The following is a 23,987-nucleotide window of genomic DNA, read 5'->3' as shown; positions in this document are numbered from 1 at the left end:
CCGCGGACTGTGGTGCTGCGGCGACTCCGATAGCGCCGCAGCCCGCGCTCGCTTCCTGCCCGCTTCAATTAACTTCCTGCTGCTATCCATTTCCTCCAAGTGACTTCCTTCCCCTTCCCTAAACTTGTTTTCCTCCATTAGCCGAGCAAACAAAATCTCTCTCTCTCTCTCTCTCTCTCCCCCCCCTGCCTCCATCTGGTCACTAGCTGGCTCTTTCTCTCGCCGTCTATCAACTGAGAGATTCCATAGTCCTGGATCGTACACCATCTATCCACCCTGTGTGTCTCGATCTCTCTGCCATCTCCGTCCATGCAGATGGCTCTTATCGGCACCGGGGCCTTTGCTGTTCCGCTCCGGCCAGCCCCCGATGCTTTACTTCATTTCAGCTCACTTCTCTTTGTGTTTTCAGGGTCAGTCAGCCAGAAAACCAATTAGTCTGTGTCCGTTTATCATCTGAATGAAAGTGAGCGGCACCGAGCCGGGCGGCGGTACAGGTGAGGCACCCCAGCCCCGCACTCTCTCACGGGTGCGGCTCAACCGCACCACGGCTCAACCCCCTGTCTTTGTGGAGTAGAAGGCTTGCGTTTGTTTCGATTATACGCTCCAGCCTACCGCCTTCCCAAAGAGACGTGCAGTTGAAGAGCTCCGCTCTGCTCGTGGCAAAAAAACGCTGCTGAAGTTCTCTGACGTTTGAATATATGACCCAATTTCCCCCCAGGCACTTTGTTAACCCACCGAAAGCGGAGCAGGGAGAGAGAGAGAGAGACACAGTGGCAAAACACAATGCAAGAACAAATTCAGAGCAAACAGCTCAGCGAAAAAATGCCAGGCTGCACGCTACCATCGGCAGAGGACTGATGAGGTTATGTACTCTGCAGCAGAAAATCCCCACCATTCTTATGAATGAAATCAAAATTGCACCAGGGATGAATGCAGCATTTGCTTTCCACTACTGTTGCGAGATCTGAGAAATAGCCGCCTTTTTGCACGTGTAAATAAGCCCCTTCGCGCTTGTAGTTGGCTCGGGGGGGGTGGGTGGGGTGAGCTGCTGAGTGGAGAGCCTCTCCGTACCGATTCTCTGCAACAGAGCCTGCCTCTCCACATGCGGAGATGAGCTCCGCCTCCCCTGAAGAGACCAGGCTCACGCGGTTCTCCGTATCTGCCAAGGCGTGCCTGCAGGCAACGCGAGCACCTCTCGCACGTCGCCGGCATGCGAGGTGCTCCATTAATCATGCAAAGAAAGCTCAGGAGTGAAGGGCAGAGGAACGCACCCATTAGCCCCTTCCGCCCTGCAGCCGGCCAGACCCGGCAGGGGATACCTCTGCCACAGAAGGCCACGTTCTGTCCTATCTCAGTGCTTAGCTATGAGTAGGTGCCCTTGGAAAATTAGAGCAAACTTCAGTGCAGGGCGTCACTGGTTCAGCACAAGGGTTGGGGACAGCAGTAGCTGCGTTGGTCACTGCATCAGAGACCAGACCGAAACGCCTCGGTCTGCTCTTGACTGAAGAGAAAAGAGAGTGATTCCTGTGTGCCCACTCTGCAGAGATGAGTGCAAGCGTGTGCGTTTGTGCATGCGTGCACGGTTTTATCTCACAGTCCGAGTCCCACACGTCTGAGAGAGCAGAGGCTGATTGATTCCAAGAGCATCTGATTCCCAGACGTGTAACTGAAAATAACCTGCAACTCATCTTCAGGCAAAGCCGTCCCCTAACTTACTGACCCGAGTACTCTGCTCAAAACCACCCACGCTCCCTGCCACTCGCGCTCTCCACATCCCGAGACCAGTCCGCACTAAGGCAGGGCGAGAGCTGAAACGTGACGCAAGCGTCAGCCTTTCCCCTTAGAGATAAGACTAATTTAAGATACTCACACCTCAGTGAACTCATGACACCATTTGACTAATATTGTGAGCTAACAGACTCATTAAAAAAGAGTCTTAGGACAAGACCGCTAAATTGTATAAATTAGCATAAAAACATATTATTGTGTGATACAGGAGTATTACCTATTCTTTTCTTTACAAATTCAAATAAATGCAAAGTTGTATTAAAGAAGTGTTGAGGAGCTCAAATAGAAGGGAGACCTCTAGTGTTTGCTGAGAGGTACTGCACACAAGCCACCCATTCCCTTTACGTAGAACAAGAGGTACTACAGTAGGAACTTGTTATTCAGATGCTTTGTGATGTGTACTATCCTATTTCTGTCTTAATGGCTAGTTAATGTTGCTCATTTTGTTAAATGAACTTGCAATTAGACCTAACAAGGAACTATCCTTTAAACACAGAGGGTTAAGCTCTATGTAGCCCATTTAAGCAATATTATGTAAATGGATTCCTTACTTAACATTAAACTCATGACTGTACAAAGAAGAGGGGCAGTCATGCAACACAATTGTGTTTCAGCACCACTAGTCAGTGGACAGCTCCCATGTTCAAGTGAAACGGCAGCATATGGATCTCTCGCGCCTCATGACATCTTTCAAAGCCCTTGTCATCATATTCCAGCAGAGCCAATGCTGTGGTGTGCAAGTCTGGTCAATATATTCACATTTTCTTGGGAGTAAAGAACTAAAAAAAATTGATCCGACGACTTTGCTCGGACAGCAAATTATACGCAATGGAGACGAACTGCAATGCTATAGTATTGCTGTTACGAGTAGTGCCTCCATCTTAGACCAAGAGCCCTGTAAGGCACTGCAGTGTCCTGGTTTGTTCGGCGGCCTAAACCTGTTTTATACTGGTGTTAAATGAGCATTCGAAGTGCATCCTCTTCGGTCGAGGTTCCAGAGCCATGCGTTCTGGAAAAGGCTGTAGTGTCCTGCTTTATTTCCACACCTGATTTGATATGCGTGTTAGTGAACTATATTCACGTTAATCAATCACCACCAAATTACGGCAGTCTTGAAAAATGTACACTGTTAGATGTACAGTGTCGTTTGAAATATACAGCATATAAAAGGTTTGGGTTTTTTTCAACGCAGTGTTACTGTAATTTTTCATGGTGTGCACCTGCTATAACCCAGTTCAGACTTGCATTCAGTAGAATCAGGATGCTCCAGTTTCTGTGAACAGTCTTGTGGCAAAGTATTTTAACACCTATAATGCCCAGTGTTCAGACAGGCAGTGAAGAACACCTATTTGATTATTTATGACCATGGGAGCTGCAGGTGCTCTCTCTTCCCCCCAGATCTTATAATGAGGCCTCAGTATTTGTGAAGATTATACATATTTCCGATGATAACGGGACCGAGGCCGTCGTAGGTCCCCTGACTTCTTCCGACCTCTTTTCCATTTTTCTGCCTTTCAGGCCACGGCTCCTAATCTGTCCCCTTTGCTCTGGCGTTCAGCTCGATATGATGAAGCCACTGTCCCCTCTGTTTGTTTGCTGATAAATAATTCACCCTCTTGGAGATCGGTGCGAGGGTGACCACTGAACAGGAGGCGCGCCGTGTGCTTGCGCACCACGAGTGGATCGCCGTTCGCTCTACCTGTCAGGCCAGGAGGAGGCACGACGTGTTTGTCTGATCGAAGCACGGAGCCTGACGCGGTGCGCGGGGGCTCCGATTGGCCTGTCTAAACCGAAGACTCTGTGGGGTAGGGCTGCAATGATAACGCGTCCTTGTGGTGGCGGTTTGCATATCAACACGCACCTGCTTCCTTTTGATCCCGCGATGCAGGTTTTTGTTTTTCGACTGCATTCATTATGTCCCAGCATTAAAGGCTGTCTGCGCGAGGCCACGGAACAAAGCCCTGGTTAGAGGTGAGCTGTCACGGTACACCTTTAAAGCCAGTCCAGTGCCTGACGTAGCATGGACAGCTAAAATATTGGTTTCAGTGGCGTACTGTATGCTATTGGCGTGTCTTTGAAAGTGATGCACTGAAGTCCTGCGCTTTCATGGGGGGGGGGGGGGGGGGGTGCCGAAGTGCTTGTTCTGCTCTACGCTGATGTTCAGCAGCCTCTCTTTTTCTCATACCTTATCCAATCATGCTGGTTAATGAGGCATCTCTCGCTCGCTCTCTCTCTCTCTCTCTCTCTCTCTCTCTCTCTCCTCTCTCCTCTCTCTCTCTCTCTCTCGCTCTCTCTCTCTCTCTCCTCTCTCTCTCTCTCCTCTCTCTCTCTCTCTCCCTCTCCTCTCTCTCTCTCTCTCTCTCTCCTCTCTCTCCTCTCTCTCTCTCTCTCTCGCTCTCTCTCTCTCTCTCTCTCTCTCTCTCTCTCTCTCTCTCCACATTTGATCCGAATGCTGGTGGAGTGGTCACTAGGTTCTCATCTCCCACGACCCCCTGCTTTCTCGCAGTCACATAAAGTTAATGTAAGCACAACAGGCAACCTCCAACAGTCCTTACAAATGAACCGTAAACGTGGATGGTAGGTGCTGACGGCTGAGGGTCGCCCACCTGAAAACTTCGTTAGTGGCGGTGGTGTCGTTTATGGTAGCTTGAAAAAAATTTCAGATTGGGATCTACATCTACTAAATGCATGAAGTCACTGAAAAGGTAATGATAAGTCTGCATCTGTAGGCATGCCTTGGCAGATTCGGAGAACCGCGCGAGCCTGGTCCCTTCAGGGGATAAATAATACATAAGACTGAGGAGGCTAGTAAGAACTTTGCTTTGATATATCAAATGTACCACCAACAGGTGACTTGCGTAATGCTTCAGTAGGTGAACTGAAAATAGGCATTTCACTTCAGTCAGTACTGAAGGCTCTATAATGATTACATAGAGATCTGGCAACCCATTCCTTCTGAAGGCTACCGTTTGTTATCTTGGAAAGGCGATTTTAAAAGCGAAGCAAGTAAAGCGAAGAACTTGCCGGCGGTATAAATGTCTGCAGTCGGACAAGGGAGGAGTTATAACCTTAAAGATTAGCCTTTTGCGTTACCATTAATCCTACCTCCGCCTAGTCTTCTGTAGTCCGTCCTCTCTCTCTCTCTCTCTCTCTCTCTCTCTCTCTCTCTCTCTCTCTCTCTCTCTCTCTCTCTCTCTCTCTCTCTCTCTCTCTCTCTCTCTCTCCCTCCCTCCCTCCGTCTGCCCCTCTTGCTCTCTGAGGTAATTCAGTTCTGGACCGCGCACTGATGCTGGACTGATGCTGCTACTCCTGTACTTGCGTCCTTCCTCGGCGCCTCCTCCCACTCAACTCCGCTTTCCCAAACGAACGCCACCAAGGATCCGCATGCAGAGTCATCGCGCTCCTCGACGTGCTTCACCGTTCATTCTCCGTCGCAGGAAAGTCTAGCAAAAAAACGGGGCTTGGGGAGAAACCTACTTCCAACTGCTGCTCGGTCTGAAACATCGTCGGAACCCCGTGCTTGTCTGCACCAGCGCAAAAAAAAAAGGAAGTTATGTTGCATTCGTTGGTTGATGCTCTGCGTAATGCGTCGTCTGTAGCACGGAGACCCTGGCTCTAAACGGTCTGAGCACGGACACCCGGGCACGGAACCCGCACAAAGCCGCGAGACCAGTCCAATTGACTTTCTCTGGCGACCAAACTGGATCTGACCGGGCTGGCTGGAGTGCATCTTGAACGTTTGGGGATGTTTTAAACGCGTTCTGGAGATTTCCAAGGTTGTTTAAGGATATCTTTATGGTCTTAGCAGAAAACAACCACATCTAAGCGAAAGAAGAAGAAAAAAAAAACATCGAGAAGGGCTTCAAAGGAGGACGTGCGCCTCGCGATCTGGACGAGAGCTTCACTTGCTCCGGGATTAAAACTATCGCCTTGGTTTCGGCTCATAGCGGGAGAATAGATTTTAGCTGCGGGAGAGATGGAAGTTTTTCCGGCACTAATGTTTCTGGTAACATTGTGGAGTCTGAAGTGGGAGCCCGTGCTTCCTGATTCAATTATTCACATCGGTGAGTTGAAATCCCTCCGAAGCGGCGTTACATGTGGAATTTTCCAGCGGTCTTTATTTCCAAATGAATATGCACCGTCTCTAGAAGGTTAAAATCCGTGGCCACATTATTGTGCACTTAACTCTGCACATCTTTACGCTTTTTAAAAATCTTATGTCTTATCAGTCCAGCCGCCTTGTTGATTAGTTTAGTGTTGACTGTATCTTGTTACAGAAAGAAGGAGTTTGAAATGAAATCAGATATTAGTAACAATGCATCCATTATATTGGTCGGTTGCGTATGTTGGTCGGGAACAGGTGGTTTGACAGGGAAGGATGTCTGTCACGACGTGCTATGTGTCTTATCATCCGCGTCACATAATTGTGTTTAGTAGAAATATATGCTGGGGTAAACGGGTTGTGTCGATGTGCATGCGTGCGTGTGTAGGCGGCAGACGAAGTGAGAAACGTACAGAGCGCGCGGAACAGTGTATGCGCGCGTGCACGTTTTAGCGGCGGGGGGTGGGGGTACTGCTGTGCAACACCGGATGGGCTCAAATTGGATTTAAATTCAGAGTCGCGATGAGGGGAAAAAAAAACCTGCATGCCTTCAAATGCTTGGGTGTCTGTGCGGGCGCGCGCGCTGGTATGTGTGCGTGTGCGTGTGCGCGCGCGCGCGCGCTTGGCGACATGGGGGTTGTGAGCCGAGGAGGCACATCTACAGCACGTACCAACTTAAAGCATCACTCCGCAATGTTGTAGGCGCCGGTCTGACTTGAGTGATTTTACCGTGTCATTTGATACAGTCCGACACAGTGAGCTGATACACGTTTGCACTATTTGCTTTTTGGGCAAGGGATAGATAAACACAAGGCCACTGGAAATAATACTTGAAGGTGTAGGGAGAATTGAACATGCACGGGGCAAATATCTGGTGCATTTACTTCGGAACGCCAGTGCACACTACAGATAAACGCGTCAGTCCACTGAGCCCGGAACTCAAAGGACCGCAGAGACCGTTACGCACACACCACTTACCTTAGCAAACAGGTGGGCTGGAGACAATTCTACTGTGAATTACACTGTCTTTCGCGTTGTCCTACGATCTTCTAAAATAGGCTGCGATCTTCTAAGCAAGTGTTAGGTATTTATTCTCAGAGCGGAAGTCTATACCTAATACGAAATGTTTGCAGTAAATAAAAATAAATAGCAAAGGCAATACAGGCTGAATCAAAGCTTCTTAACCGTTTATGCTGTAATTTTTTGTTTGTTTGTTTTGCTATAGCCAGCATAAGTACGATTGCCTCGAATGTAAGGCGATGCTGTATTACGGATGGATAGTTTCGACGGTGCTGTCAATCATCTCTCCCTAATCTGTTCGCCGCTGTGGGGGTGGGCAGGGAAAAAAAAAACAGTTGCACCGACCGAGACGGTAAGTTTCTTCGCGCCCTACGCCGGTGGACGGGCGGATTTCCTCACGCGGCCACTGCTTGATTCTCGAGGAGCGTTCTGTTGACCCGCGCGCCGCATCGCGATGGCACCGCGCCTTCGCAAGGCTGTTCGGATAGTCGCAGTGATTTATGTCGCTGCAAAGCCCCGCAAAGTCCCTCGCCGGCCCCACTCTGTGATCTGCAACTCCGCACGCCGGCTTTAGCAGCGCCTAGCTGAGAAGTAAGACGTGCACTTAGACTTTTAAGTGCTCTACAGACCCGGGATTTCATGATAAAGCGATTACCGGAGACTCTCTTTAGTGCGAACCAAAAAGCCAACGCAAACGTTTGGTTTGGCAGAGCGCGTTTGCGATTCTGCGGACTCCCCCTAGTGGTGGCGACTATTTCCAGAGAGAGAATATTTATTTTGATGTGCGTGACAAGTTTGATTAGTCTGATGCATTGCACAATACAGTGGCCTCCTCGCAGATGACACGGTTTATTGAAACTTGCTTCCCTTATAATGATGAGAGACATGATTTGTGTAAACAAGTGAAGACATCTTGGCTCCTTTTGATAAATCTTTGAACAAATAATGCTATGTAAAAATATGCTGATTAAAATATATTGTCTCATAAGGAGGACAACCACTTTTATTCTATTCCTCACGCCATGGCTGTTTAATTGTTATTATTATTTTTTGCTTCTGGTTTCCATCTAGGCGACATCAGTAGCAAATAAAGGAAAATGATCTTAAATGCAATTTAAAGGTGATGCATGCCAGTGTAGGCATGAAAGTGAATCAGGACTAGTTTCTGATGGTGGACTGGCCAAGTGTTCACACATTCAAAGCAGGTCTCTACCCTGAGGGGACGCCACATTCTCTACTCCTCTGACAGGCCCGAAGATTGTATTTAGCCTGCAGCGGCTAGCCTGCTTGTCATGCATGGACAGAAATGCGTTCATTCTACAATTGCAAATTAGACTCCATTACAAACAAACAAACAATCAATCACCACAGAGAAATAAATGTATCTGATTATGTCCCCCTGGCTCTCTCACCTGGTCAGTTTGTGTGATTCGGTTCAAAGCTAAAGGAAGTCGTGGATGGTAATCCTGCACGCGGTCTGGCAGGCGGGCTAGATAGGTGGAGCCATTACAGCAGTCTGCCATGGCCTCCATCACAAGAACACAGTGGTAATGAGTTGTGGTAGCCCGGAGGCTGTCTTTTGTGTCGAACTACTTAATCTGTCTTTCTTTGTACACATGCAAGACACAGTGTGGACTCCAGGACTCGAGATTTACTCTTGTAGATTGCATTAAGGGGAGAATTGTACGATAATCCTTTGGATTAACTAAGGACAATGAAAGTATAGCTAACTAAATTATAGTTAATCCTTTGGATTAACTAAGGACAACTAAATTAACTAAATTAAGTTATCTGAACCAGTGAATTAGGCAGGTCCGATTCTGGCATATCATATTAGGTTAAACAATTGAGGGAGCAATTCAGATTATGGGGTGTTCCTTTTATGCTTAAGCTATACCTTTTCTTGCTGGTTTATGCGCTGGACTTGGTGGTTGAAACACTTCTGCAGTGTTTATGCTGGCATTTGGTGAAACACACTCCTCACATTATGACATTGGACAGACATTGCGGTCAGCTGACTCAGTCATTTTGTCTGGAATTCAGAGTTTTGCTGGTGCGGTATTTCCATAAAAGCCATCTCTCACACGATATGCCTATCTGGATGAGTGTAGAGTGCAGTGGTTCATACATAATGAATCACAACAGGCTGTTTTTAAGTTCAAAAGCTAGGGCATGGCCTAATGCATACCAATTCATCTTTGAGCCATGACCAATACAGTGATCTTGGAGTCAAGGGCATTCATTAAAAAAAAACATTGAAAAGTAAGAATAAGCCATTAAAACAAGTCTCAAAAGGTTCCACTATCTGAATAGATTAAATGAACGTTCAGGTGCCGAGAGGCTCAGAGCCCGGAGCGTGTCCGCTTCCAGTGGCACGCGGACCGCCACCAGCTAGGTTTCCCTGGTGCGGTTTGATAGCTTATCTTAGCAACGCACCTCCAGTGGGATGGAATGGTTTCATGTTGTAGATAGAACGTTATTGGTTATACGTTTACTTTAGCGCACAATGTCCTGTCAAGCCAAGCCAGTAGTAAACATCTTGACGCAAGAGTACTGCTCAATCAAAAACAAGAGCAGAGGAAAGATGATCAAGGACCTTGTATCCTAGCAAACTACGGTTGGGTTTAGTGGACACCTGCACAACAAAGCTGGAGTTTGAACATCTGTCAAAATGAACAGTCAGCAACTAAGAATAATAAGAATAATCCTAAGAATAATTTTCAGATATCCCTTGGGTCCTAGGATATTAGGATATTCGTAGTGAGAAACGGTTTGTGAACCCTTTGGCACAACACGAATGGCTCCTAAAATATGAGGCAATAAAAATACATGGACCATTTTACAGTACCATATCTTTACTGAACAATTTAACGAGTCAAGAACATTGATGGAAATTGCACCTGATTTCCTATATTTAGTAACTAGTGGAACCACCTTTTTTGGCAATAACCAAACGCTTTTTGGGGCTACTGCTCGTTCCTGGACAGGAGGTGGGAGGTGTTTGAGTCCATTCCTCTGTGTTTTTAGCTAACGTATGTGTTTGGGATGTCTTGTTTAAACATCTTCCTTCTGCACACCATGCAATTTAATGAGACCACGCTCAAAACTTGGACTTGGCCATTTTAAAACATACGGATTGTTCCACTGGAGACACTCCATTGTTGATTTGCTCCTGTGCTTTAGAACAGTTTTTTGGGTAAAATGACTGAAACTGTTTTGCATTTTAGATCACAGCCAGCGCTGATGTTCTGCCATCGAATTTCTCTGTGCAATTCAGAATTCATTGGTCCCTAAATAATCGTAAACAAGCCAGACCAGAAGCAGTGTAGTAGCTCTGCTCCTTTATTCTGTCTTCACCATGTTCCTCAGTTAGGAGGAGCTTCTGATGAAGGTATGCTGTGTTGTCTTTCTTAAAATCGTGACACCGTATATGTTTCTTCCAGTAGTAGTTTCCTTCCTGGTGGTGGTCTTTTGTATGGCCCAGACAGTGGTGGTTACTTCTCTGATGACCTCTCATAAACACTGGCCTGGCATCTATCCACTGGAAGATTCAAGAGCGCAGACATTGCCAAGTGCACGTACAGCCTGGAGATTGTTGGGCAGTCATGTTGCGTCGATTTCCATTTGTCGCGACAAGCGAGGAGCAAGTCACCAAAAAGCATATGTTTTCATTTAGTGGGATGGGTCAAAAACACGCCTGAACTGGCTGGAATAAGCAACTCCTCTTTTGTCTACAGGTCGTTATCCTAGAAGTTTGCATACTTGTACCATAAATTAACTCTATTTTTAAAATCTTTTCTTCAGTGAAGGTAAGGCAGTGTTAAACGTGTATGTTTAAAAAGACATAATGATCGGACCACATTTAATTGTAATTATATAATTAAATTATATAATTGTTATTCACTCCTTTTATAAGAGCCATTCTAAAGAAAAATTGCACTAAAAATACTAGTAGTTAAATTTTCATAAGAACAGTTGCCCCAGATGTCAGAAAATCACTGTTCCTGGAAGTGTGCAGGAAATTATCTCTAATCTGCGGCACTTCAGAAGCAGTGAACTCTTGTTAAACTGGCTATATGATGCATAAGTGTTTAATTTTTCTTTTGGAATTACAAATACAATTGTAATTATGTTTATAAAAGTATGCTCACTGACAGGAGTCAGCATGAACCACACAGTGTCTTAAGAAGATTCCTGCTTAATGTTTCTAGAACATTAATGTTCATTTTAGGTAATTGGAACATTATTTTTTACTGTTTTGCAGACATTCACTGTGTCCAGTTTAGTAGACATTCAAAAAATGAGGAATGTTTTCAGAGCATTCTTTATAACATTCTCAAAGAATGCTGACCAATCTTCTTAATGTCAGTGCAGTTTATCCTGGTTATAGGAAAAAGTTATGGAAAAAACATTATAGGTCAGATATTCTTAACATTCTTTTTTTAAATTTATTTATTATTCAAAATGTAATTTTTCTTATCAAAATGTGCTGCAAAAGGTTTCAAGCACATAACATTTAGCTGATGCTTTTATCCAAAGGAACGTGCAATTCTCACTGAGTACAACTTGAGGGTTAAGGGTCTTGTTGAGGGGACCAACAGTGGTGGTGTTTGAACCAGCAACCTTCCAATTCCAAGTCCAGTACCTTAACCACTGAGCTCCCACTGCCCGACAGCCTGGTTCTTATATAATGGAAACGTACATTAACCAGTTATTACATTAATAGAATGTTTTGTTCTTTGGTTATGAGAACATTCTACAAAATATATTCATTCAAGTTTAAATATTCATCAGATTTATTATTATTCATAGAATGTTTTTTTCTGGGTTTTAGAATGTTACATTTCAAATATTCTAAAAACATTAATTCATAGTGATCATAGTGCTATTAAAAATAATCTGTAAATAATATTGCAACAAAATCCTGAATCATTAAAAATTTTGATAACATTGTAAGCATGTTGCATTAGCATTATGTTCAGAACATTTTCTCCTAACTTTACGAGAACCTGCATATAATGTTACACATGTTTGTGGGAGCATTCATTATTTGCTGGGTTAACAGGGTAAATGTCTGACACTTGTGGCGTGTCTGTGACAGAGCATGTAAAGACTGGGTCTCTTTGTATTGTCTCCTTGAGCTGCTGAAGTGGAGACCTCGAATCATTTCCTGCACATGTAGTAAACAGGCTTCCGGTTGACTGCATCCTGACTCTACACCGAACATGTCATTTCACGTTTAATTTTTTGTTTTGTTTTGTTATGGAGAGCGATACGGCACTGTAATTGCAGCATACCGGGTGAAATAAGTAAACATCCTGTGACCGCTGTTCCGCGAGCCACAGTGGCCGCACGTGAGCTGCAAGCCGACGGTGCAGGCAGAACGGGCGGCACACGTGGCTCCCTCACACCCCTGGTGGGCCGTAGGAGAGGCTGTGGCCCGCGCAGAGTTGCCAAATGCCCGGCAGAGAGCTGCGCAAGCAGAGTCAGGCTTTAAGCTCGCTGCAAACAGGCTCTTGCAACATACTGTAATCCTCAGCACAGCCCACCTTGCAAAGGGAGCTCTCTAAAGGCAGCGGGGCTCCTTTGAGAGGCGGTGGCTCTGATCACTGCTCTCTTTCACACAAGGGAGCCTTGGGCCCTGTGGTTTGCCTCCTTATTTCTCTCTCTCTCTCTCTCTCTCTCTCTCTCTCTCTCTCTCTCCCTCCCTCTCATATTCCTCCCACCTGTTCTCTTGGTCTTCTGCAGTAGCTTTCTGCTCTGATCTCCTCCTGCATGCTTTACGGGATGTAAGCAACAAGCTTAAGAAGTCCCGCTCTGTTCTAACACCTTTTTTTTTTTTGTCGTAAGTTACTTCACACTCCTCGGGGAGCGTTAGGTAGACTCCAGCTGTTCAGGGGTTTTATTACATTTTCACTTGGTTGTGATCGTCATTGCACCAGGGAACACAGAAATCTGCTTTCCCTCTTTCCACAAAACGGAAGAAAAGTATGTAAACACAACAGACGCTCGTGTGTTTCCACAACATATTGCTGGACCCTCTTCTGTACCAATCTCACCCTCACTGCTGACCTCGCCCATCATTTTTCTATATTTATGGCGCATAAGATTATTGGTGCGTAAATTATGGCCCGTGTGACGTTTTGAAAATTAGAGTGCTTCAAGAAAAGGATGGTATGTTTTGAGCTTGTGATTGGCTGCTGTCAACAGTGAGGGCATTTTTGCCTGCTGCTGTAGCACAATCAAAACCTTGTTGCCGTGGGTACAACTTTGCTATGAATGTGGACTGAGCATTGCGGTCAGTTCAGATGTGTCGCACATTCATGTTCCCTTTAAGAAGTCAGGTCTTTGGGCATGCATACTCACTGAAAAGACATCAATGCTGGGATTGAAAATGAGAGATTCATGGTTTTATGACTGCATTTGTCAAACCTACTGGAAGTGAACAGTACAAGAAGTATCAGCACTATGGTTTAAAGTATATTTGTAGTACAGTTGTTTTCTATATATTTTGATTAAAAACTGTTTCACTGGGACGTTTCCTTTGACAGAAAAGTCATATGACCTTCAAGGTGTTTTGGGCTTTTTCACGGAGCTCACATGTGATGACAGCCATTGGTCACACGGCATATTAGAGGTGTGGGCAAGACCGAACACTTCCATGGGATCTTAGTGCCGTTTTCACGGACTGTTTGGACAGATATCTGCACCAAGCTATAATCTAAACTATTTTTAGGGTACACCTTCAAATGGGTGTGGGGACAAAATCTTCCATATTTGAAAGTGGTGAAGATGTTTCCTCAGCATCTGCAGTGTACATCACACCCATGCTTGTTACACGTATGATTATAGCCATACGTACGTGCAGTATATTTTGGAGGTATTCACAGTGAATTCTGATTTGTGCAGTAACCCTTATGCAAATACCTTATTCAATTACTGCCTTTCTTAAGCGTAAGTCTGGTAAATCTTTAAAAAGTTAAGCTTTAAATCCTCTTTAGAAGAAGCCTGTTCTAATCATGTGGATATTGTGGTTTTGGTCGTGTTATTTCCTTTGATTTTCTCTGACCCTGAAATGGGTCACTGGTCTTTGTTCTCAGGAAAGGTCACATCCTGATGCATATCACTGTACAGCCTCATCTCAGCTTTTTACAACAACAACAAGAACAACAACAACAACAAGAACAACAACAACAACAAGAACAACAACAACAACAACTCACCCTACCGCTTCAGACTGTTAACAGCGTGGCTAAGGCTTAGCAGTAACGACATATCCGGAATTAACTAGGCATGGAGAAAGGCATGTTTTATGGAGATGGGATGGGGGCTTGTGTGGACGTAAATATGTCTTCGAGTTAACTGGGTGAAAAAAAGGACTACTGAACTGTCTGGTTTTGTAGCGTTGCAGATCTGTTGTGCTAACTGTTAAAGGCAGTGTCAGCATGACATATTTTGAGTGAAATTGCAGGAAAGGTACCCCTCCATTTGGTGAGTAAATAAGAGACCTGGTTCAGCAGGTGAGATAAGCTTTATAGAAGCAAAGTCAGCCAGAGGAGCACGGCACTGTAATGCAAATTTTGGGCTTTTACAAAAAGGTCCTGCAGTCCGATTGCCGTGCAATGCTAGCCTTGGCTCCAGCGTCGTGTTAGTTAGCCTTATAACTGTTCCCGAGGGTTAAGGTTCATACTGGTCATTCTGTGGACCTCTACCAAAATGCTACACACAAACCCACACAAAAGATCATTAAGGAACTGGATGCATTTTCAATTATAATTCTTTTGGTGTTTTTTGGTGTGTGTGTGTGTGTGTGTGTGTGTGTGTGTGTGTGTGTGTGTGTGTGTGTGTGTGTGTGTGTGTGTGTGTGTGTGTGTGTGTGTGTGTGTGTGTGTGTGTAATGATGGCATAGTGGAATAAACTATGAGTTATGTAAGATGTTGGTGGGAGGGAGCTCTCCTCATTTACACTCCACAAAGTGTACAGTATTACTTGCGGTTCTCTATTTGCAGTTGCCCACCCACTGGTGTCAAACATACAATCTGAAAAAAGAAACCCGAGGTACGTGCAGCAACCGGTATTGAGATAAAAAACCAAAACGGTTGAATATATATATATTTTTGGTTTATTTGTTTGTTTGTTTGTTTTCTGCTTCAGTGTTTATTCTCAGTCGTTTGAAAACCTGTCAGCAAATAATCCGCGTTTCTGTATATGCAATATTTGCTCAACATCATTGTTTTTACCTTCTGACTGTATTTCTTGCTGAGTCCACCTTTTGTTCAGCACACCTGACCTTTGCTGAGGCAGGGTCACCTTTCCGAAAGGGAGCATGGCAGACCATGGCTCACCTGCTTCCGTAGACCACGGCATCCCAATTCTGGAGAGCACAACACCGCAGCAGTCCTGTTTGATTTTTTCCACTCGCATGTTTTTCCCTGGAGGGCTGCTTACTCACAGATTCTCCCCATACATCCTGAAGGGTCTTTTTTCTTTGCCATGCTTTTGTGCCTTGCTGTCTGATTACTTCATACGCTCTCTGATGTTTCCATTACTTGTTCCCTGGAGTTTTTCCATGCTGACCCATTACAGATGTCTACAGCATGGCCACGTTTTTCTACTTCATACCAGCCATCCTTGCGCTCAGCAAACTTTCTACGGCTACACTTGGCTTGATTTCTGGGGCTTGATTATCTCCAACTGGTTCTAATCAGCACAAAGATCCCCTTTCATGTCCTTGTTGGTCAAGATTCTTTGGCATCAGACGACCGCGCAGTCTCCCTGTCTCACACAGATTTATGTCTGTGCTTTGAGTCCCTTCCCATCTCTTCCTGGGTTTATGTTGCATATACTGAAGCAAATCAGATGGATTAGATGAATGTTTGAACTGAGAATATGAGTATATTGAAACAGTGCAAACATACAGGGCGCTGTTAAAACAAGCGATTCATGTGTAACAGATGTCTGCAGCACAATTGAGTAAATGCAATGGAGGTTTTTTTTCTTTTTTCGTTTAGGGTATATTTCCCAATGGACTCTTATCACCTGTCAGTTGGCCTGCCTCACTGAATCATAAACCCTCATCGTATCTCAGTCCACTGGACCAATGCTAAATCCCCAGTGGCAATGGGTTTCCTCACTGGTCTGGTGATTTATTGTGTTTTTGTGGGCCACTCCTGAGTGGTTGCATAACACCTACCTACTAGATGTTGCTAGGGAGAAATCTGTCATGATGTGATGGCTTCTTTGTGACCAATCTAGGCATCCCTACATGGAGAGTAACAACAATATTTGTGAAAACCCAGCCTACAGGCAGTCTTGGTAATCAGGCCCGAATGTAAAGTATCTGGTTCTAGGACTTTTTTTAAAATGTGCACTCTGCTACTTTTCTTAACAGTTTAAACAGTAAACCAACTCCCCTTTCTCTTTGTATCCCAATAATTGGTTGGAGCGGGCCCGCTGATGCTATCTTGCTGGGAATGTGAAAGGTGCATAGAGGAATCTAATTGAAGAGGAAGCATCAAGAGAGGGACCGGGGGGGGGGGGAGGGGAATGACAGAATGGGAGGCTGGGACGTTCCTTACCTCAGCTTAGTTGTGCCTCTGATGGTCCTTGCGAGGTTGTCAGCGAGCTAATCTGGCGCGAAGTCCACCGCCGCGTTGAGGAAGCCATTTTGGCCCCGGCGTTCGCTTTCTCCAAGACGAGGCACGTTTTTGGCAGGCTGACGGTTCGATTGCCTTTCCCGTTATCAGATGCTGTTTTTTCAAGTGGAGGCCCATATGGGCACCACTCCACTTATAATGAAGGTTCTGTTTCACTCAGTTTATTATATCTGCCATGGAGATGGGATTTATTGGACCTATTTTTCATAATTATGAGAGGCTAGACGAAAGAGAGAGCTTTTTTTGTATTGTGTAGGCCTAAATAGTTTTGAGAAGTAGAAGGGTCGGTAGGTCAGTGCAGTGTTTGTGAAGTAATTCAGCATACCTACTAAGGCTTTCTCCGTTAGCCGATGGAGCAGCAGGTGGCCTGCACTGAACATGGCTTTGGGACACATGAGGTATTACAGGAGGGTATGGTAGTTGAGGACTTTCCGGTAGGATGAGGACAAGAGACATCGACAACAGTTGCCGCCATGTACAACACTTTCGCGTTTTCGGCACTCGGTTTTGTCTCTTGTTTTCTCTGATCAGTTCAAATTGGGCAGCCTGTGCGTGTCTGGCTGGCAGGAGGCACTCTGGTGCCTTGGCTCTCCCAGTGGGGGCCTGATAACGTCCTGTTCCCTTAGAGGAATCAAACAATGCAGCTCCCTTTTAGCACAATGCGTGGCCCGCTTCTCTTTTACTGGATGGTCAATAAATGGTCTGTGGTCTTGCATCCTCCTGCAATGGTTTAAAAGAGTCGCCAGATAATCACCATCTGTATATTAGATAATTCATATCGATCACTAAACCGGGTGTTTCGGCGTTTGGTCAACGGCGTCGAGTCCGACAGTACAGCCGGCAGACTGATGCAACATAATTCTCTTTTATATTAAGCCTGTCTCTGATTAATAGAGAAGCACTTTCCCCATCACTCCCCTCACTCTCTGGCCGCCCGCCTTGCCTCTGATAATTGGCTCCTGGAAGACATCCAGCAAGATTCTGCTCTACATAGCTTTCTACATGACGACGTGGGATTCCAGCGCTCTTCAATATTACATCTCCACGCCGAGCGCAGGGATGAAATATTCATGCCAGAAAATGACTTTAATATGGGGAACTTTTTAAGTATTTGAGGGTGATCTTCAGCCTGGCCATGGTGTGTTCAGCAGGTTCACGTTCTAATGGCATTTCTCTGTACGTGGCAGGTCACACTGAACGGACGCTTAAAACTAACCCGAATATCACTTGGAAGCCGAACCCCGTGTCTGAATCTTAGAAATCATGGGCTCCGGTGTTCCATTGCTTCGGGTGAGATGACTCAGAGGCTGAGTTTGACTCAAATCCTCAAAAATTGTGATAGACATTCCTTTACAGTAAAAAAAAAGAAAAAAAAAAAGGAAATGGAACTGCGGTCATAGGAAGTGGAGTGATAAAGATTTCACGAATGGGGTACCGACAAGATTAGAAGCCGGATGTGCAGAGGCACCGTGCGGCAGCTCACTGGATGCCTGCTAATCCCTCAGTGGAGGAAATGGTTACTCGGAGTGTTCTGTTATGTCTAAGATCAAACAATTGAGTTGTTCTGGGTCTGCATGTGGCTTATTCCGCTCGCTCCTAACCGAATACTGCGGAGGAAACGTTCGTACCGCGGAGCACTCACTTAAAGGGTGGGAGACGGTTAAAAGGTGAAAGCGGTAGGCAGATGGTGTGACCTCGCGAGGGGACGTGACCTTCCCCGGGTCGAGTGGCACGCGCGGTTAGGTTTGTGATGCATTGCGAAGTCTGCTTGCAGCTCGTGCGTTGGCCTTCACCCAGGCCTCCCTGCCTGTGAGTTTCCTGTGTGGAACATCTTGCGGGGAGGCCAGACAACGATGCAGAATGCAGGAAGGATGCGTGAGGTATCGAGATAAACTCCTTGCGTTTCCTTTGATGCTTACAAATCCAGCAAACACAGCAGTAAACATACAAAAAAGCTATGATGTTGTTCTTGAGGATTTGTGTGTGTGTGTGTGCGTGTGTGTGTATATATGTGTGTGTCTGTGTTTATGTGCTTGTGTGTGTGTGAGCACGGCTATGTTGTAGGCTATGATTTATGATTTCACATTAAATCTCATATTTCTTCAATGTGATACTTGGGTTTAAGGCATAAATATAACATGCCTCATGTATCACATTTTATCTGTGTGACAAACCTTTTTTCCCCAGGTGTACCAAATGACCTTACCTTTAGAACATAATGGGAAATGATAGTTATACCAAATAGTTTACTCTGATTTGCTGCGTGGTTTTTTTGGGGTTTTTTTTATCTTTTGTTTTGGTTTGCTTTGAAATGTGGAAAAATGTGGAAAACAACTCATTAATGTTGAAGGCTAGAATGTAACCCTTTGTGAGATCCGTCATTGTTTTTCAGGACATTAAAACTGACCAACTCTCCAGTGTTTGAATATATTAGAGGACACATGATAATTGATTAATTTATTGTCTTATAAAATTATCAGCCCAAACCCCACAATCCAGGTCATCTTTTACCCTTTTGTTATCTCAACCTCAGTGTTGCCATAAGACTGGCTCCTGAGTTTGTGAAAATTCTCTACTCTTCCATCAAAGATGAAAGTTAATCAGTGTGACTGTGGCAGCCCTTGATAAATGGGGTGAGTGGAGAGTAAACACAAGTTGAGCTATTTGCCCCCCACCCCACCCAAAATCAATTTTAGAAATGTCAAAAGGCCAGCTGTGGAGCATGGAGTTGTGTTCCTTACAGAGAAAATTCCTTCGGATGGAGAAGTCAGGGAAGACAAACCGGCCAGGGCCAGTATGGTTATCCTGTCGCCCACCCGAGGTGCGCGTGTAATGGCGATAGCAAAGGCCGAGTCGGGTCTCGTAGGACGCGGAATTTGGGACGTGGCGCGTTTATTTGTTTCCCTCATCCGAAGCGCCGAGCCTGCCAGCAGCATGCAAATTGATGGGATGTAGTTTGATGAGGTTGCCGTGAAAAACCATCCGAGGAAGTAGCGCTTGCGCCAGTCGAGGGGCGCGCTCTTGAGTGTGCGCTGTTCTGGTTCACCTAGATTCTGTGTACTAGAATACCCAACTATTTCACAAGGACAGTTTGCCCTTGCAGGAATGTATAGCTAAGCCCATTTTAGAGGCCTTTTAAAATATATGAGAGTAGTATATTCTTATCACTTTAGATGGCATGATGATATGTCAAAATAACTTTCAGAAGTCAAGAGGTTGACAAGTTTGGATATACCATATCTCTCAGAGAGCTTTGTAGCTTGATTAGAAGTTGAAGGAATGCTTCTATTCTGTGGTGTTTGCAGAACCAGTCTATTTACTGTCAAGGAATGAAGAAGTAGTGGGATTGTTTTCCATTTTTGTATGGCACTGTTTATCTCATATATCTAGAAAATATGTAAAATGGGACAAATGTACTTTAGATGAAAGCATAACAAACCCGGTGACAGAAATGACATCTTTGCCATCAGAGTTTATTTGTTTACGGGCCAAAAGTAGTTGTGCATATTGAGGAATCTAGCTGGCATGGTAATGAATTCCTATTTCTGTTTTCCCTTCCAAGATATTGCTTGCATCTCTTGTTTAAAGCTTTTACTGTTACGCAGGGACAGAGTGTTCTTTCACATCAAAGAACATGAAAACTCCCCTCCTCAAAGCAGAGGTGATCAGTGCACAGACCATTGTTTAGTAACTGATAAAATAAAACTTTGAAGTTCACTTGGTGGTCGTAGACAGAAAAGATAAGCATCCAAAGGGACAGGCGCCTTTCCACAGGTGACTGTTTGATCATGGCAGTCGGGTGTAGCGGCGGGCGTAGGAGAGAGGGAGCGTTATCTTTGATCGGCCGTGGAGGCCGGAGAAAGTGGGAGAACTGCTCGGAAGGTATGGGCGGGGCTGTGTCGCGAACAGCCCGCTCGGAGGGGAAACAAAACCTGGACGCTTGTCTCCCTAGTGGGCTCCCTCGACCCTTCCACCCCGGGCCAGGAGTTGGAGACCCCGGGGCCGAACTTCAGCCCACTCGGGCACCACTGTGATGCCTGACCTCTCTTGGCTCCTTGCTGGTGCCCAGCAGTGAAGGCTGGGGCCCTTCCCTGCGGAGACATGTCTGCCCCGTTCCTGTACAACTCTGCTTCGTTTAATGAAACGCTTGGCATGGGAACAAAGGGTAGCAAATTGCTGTATTGATCGAGAGGAGCATGCTTCCTGTGCAGTATTTTGCTTTATATACAAAATAAAACACTTACCGATGCATCTGGGTGCATCTGGGCCACGGTAATTGGCCTACTTAGTGAACCAAAGCTGGGCTTTGTTTTAGCTGGGATTCATTGTGGGATTCCATTAAGCAATTTGGTGTTCACATATACAATGGGCCCTTTGATATACTATATGTCAGTGTATTGTTTCTCTTTAACTGGCATTCTTAGCAGGCCTCCATTAAGCAATTCATTGTCGGTTTGCTGACTGGACCCCTTGATATAGTAAATATCAGTATATTGTTGTTTTGCTTAATGCGTCTAGCATCACACTGCGTACGTTAGTAAACCCCTTTCTCAGTGTAGTAGTTTTAAATTGAATGATTACTTGGGCATGGTGAGTGGATGGTACTGTCAGCATGTGCTGTGCTTGTCTTTCTCTCTCTCTCTCTCTCTCTCTCTCTCTCTCTCTCTCTCACTTCTTAGTGGGTTTTTTCGTTTGCTCTGTGGAGCTGTTGAATGCTATTCTTATGCATGGGAGCACAAGGACACCGCGGCGGTGCCTTGGGAGAGGAGGATGAGGGTTGGATGTTTGGGTGTAGGTGGTACTGTTCTGACTGAGTGCCATCACATCTCTCCAGCCACAGGGGGAACTGTGAAATGTCCCCCACTTCTTCCTCGGGAGGACAGAGCTAAGGTTCTCTTCCTTTGTGATGCTAATGTGGGTTTGGTTGGAAAATAGGTGCTGTGCTAATGTCCTTCAGCGTGTTTCCCCAGCCAAGAGAAATCTATTATGAAGGGATTATTTTGGAGAATGACCTTGATATTAATGAAATTCACATCTCCTTAAATGTCATCATCTTGAGATTATGGACTGGCACGTGCACACGGATGCATGTTAATTACTTTACATGCAGTGCTAACAGCTGCTTTTGATTTTACTGGAGACACTGCTGGCTTTGTGACTTTTTTTTTTTGCCATTTGTTGATTGTTTTTGACTGAAACATAACTAGACCATAATTGTATAAATCCAGTTTGTTTTTGTTTTTTTTATCAGTAATGAGCAGGACCACCGTTAATGACATTTATGATGGAATATTTTCTTATATAGTGTTTCACTTACAGCAGTGAGAAAGTAGCAGTCATTTCCTTGGTTCCATAAATCTAATGACCTAAATGGTTGACTTTATGATAGTGTGCTTTTTATTGGAACATCACTGTGGCACTTTAATTTGCAAGGCATACTCCCTAATCACTCACCCGCATTTTAGGGTAATTGCCCTACCACCATGTCAAAGGAGAATATTCCAACACGTTTATGTGCTGGTTGTATATGAGCAATAGACCCGCATTGACAGGCAGGTGACCATTAAGTGACCACGAGTCGATTGTGCGTTAAGTATGAAAACAGACAATTGCAGTTGTAGCTTCTTCATTTTTTAGCATCCAAAACGTCTGCTCTTGAAAATGCGGTGGCCCCACGGTGACACGCAGATAATTCTGGATAATGAGGCCCGAATAAGCCGATGCAAAACAGTTCAGAGGCGAGACCGTGCAGCTTTCATGCTGTCACGTCTGCACGAAGCTTTAGCTACGACTGCCCTATCCGCCCGGCACATCTTTCACGCTAGAGAGGTAGAGCCAAGATCGAGTAAAGACCATCGCGATGGTCGCGCACATCCGAGCCTGCCTGCCTGCCTGGCGGAGTAGGGAGTGCGGCAGAGGAGCGGGTTTCTTCTTTCTTTTTTTTTGAACAGCGCCCACGTCCAGGCACCGGGAGAAGCCATTTTGGCTGTGAGCTGGGACAGCTCCTGCTGGTGGGCCATATCCTCTGCACCTCCCTCTGGGTAGTGCTACCCGTCATTCACCAGCCTGCATTTAAACAGCAGGATCAAGAATCCCAGCCCAACAGGAAACAAGTGGTGGAAGCGTCTCAGACCGGCAGTGGCATCGCAAGAGGTAGTGCCTCTCGACATGTCACCGCATACAGCGCGAAGCGCAGCTTGGCTCTGATTTCTGCTGTGTGCGTATGCCTAGTCAAGGTGAGACGGCTGATATAGCAGTATAAACGTTCCACTTTGTTAGTTGTATGTTAGTTAGTTAGTTGTACATGTTAGTTTCTAGCCGAACGCATGAATGTCGATTGTTTGCAGCTTTTGTGAACAATCCTGTGAAAAGTTGATGAGAGGTGACTTCAGAGTTAGAGCTGTTCTTGGCTCAGGGTGGTAACCTTAGTCTCTCAAAGAACTAACTTAAGAACTAAATAAAATATTTGCTAATGAAATATCTGGATCGTGATATAGCAAAAAGCTAACTGTACATAGAAATGTTAGTCTGCATCAATTTCCTGTGCCACTGTCAAAGTACTTCTTTTGGGTCAATACCTGGATTAGACCTCTATTGGTCTGTTTCAGTTCCTACCCCCATCAGCTCTGTCATTTCGATTGGTAACACAAGAATGGAGGTAGCTGGCGTCTCATCTTACATCATCTACTCCTGCTGGAATTGTTCCATAGCGTCTGATATCTCTTCTCTGCCATCCTCTCTTCTTGTTGCTCTGACAGCAAAGCATTTCAGGAATGAAAAATGCGAATTCATTTAATACCATCACATCAACGATTTAACTTTTCTTATATCTACCTGGTAAAGGTTCAAGGCCTTTTGGGATCTTCTGCATTTGTCCAGTTTTTTCTGTTAATGGAACAGAACGGAACCCTCTAACAGGGTATGCAAAGCGTGGTAACAGATGACTGGTGGAGAAGACCTGTAGATGTCTGGGTCAGTTTCATCAGAATACATCGGTGCAGTCACGTCTGTGTCTGGCCCCGAGGATACGCGCGATCTTAAGACGTAAATTAAGTACTTTCCAAGTGGTATGGGCTGCATCCTGCAGGTCTTTCCTGCAATCCTTTTCTAAAGGGTATTACTGAGTCCCTGCTCCAAATTTACATTAGCTTTCAGCATCTCATGCTGCCAGGTGCCCCACATCCCCTTGCAAAAAAAAAAAAAAAGTACCATTAGAGTTTAAAGTTCAGAGCCAGCATTTCCCTGAGTGGAATTTTTACAGCGCGGATACGGTCGGATCAGGCTGAGGTTTTTCCCTGCTTGCTCATCGTTGGGAAGGGTTGTGAGTGATGGTTGATGGCTGATTGAGAGATTAATTTCTGCAGGAGCTTCAGCCAGCAGATTTCCAGCAGTAAGTTCTCCCGGCTGGGCCTTGGCCATGT

The 23,987-nt window shown here is 45.3% G+C and overlaps 1 protein-coding gene across 1 annotated transcript in view; it reads left to right on the top strand.

Moving 5' to 3' along the window:
* Positions 1-5,069: 5,069 nt before the first annotated feature.
* grid2 (glutamate receptor, ionotropic, delta 2) overlaps positions 5,070-23,987 on the top strand; it is a 238,262-nt gene continuing 219,344 nt past the window's right edge. The window contains exon 1 of the mRNA XM_026999786.2: positions 5,070-5,852. Within this exon, the coding sequence (XP_026855587.2) occupies positions 5,765-5,852 (88 nt within the window). The 5' untranslated portion in view covers positions 5,070-5,764. The remainder of the gene's footprint in view (positions 5,853-23,987) is intronic.

This window comes from Electrophorus electricus, chromosome 23, assembly GCF_013358815.1.
Source record: "Electrophorus electricus isolate fEleEle1 chromosome 23, fEleEle1.pri, whole genome shotgun sequence".
NCBI lineage: Eukaryota > Metazoa > Chordata > Actinopteri > Gymnotiformes > Gymnotidae > Electrophorus > Electrophorus electricus.
This window is presented reverse-complemented; position numbering and strand designations above follow the sequence as displayed.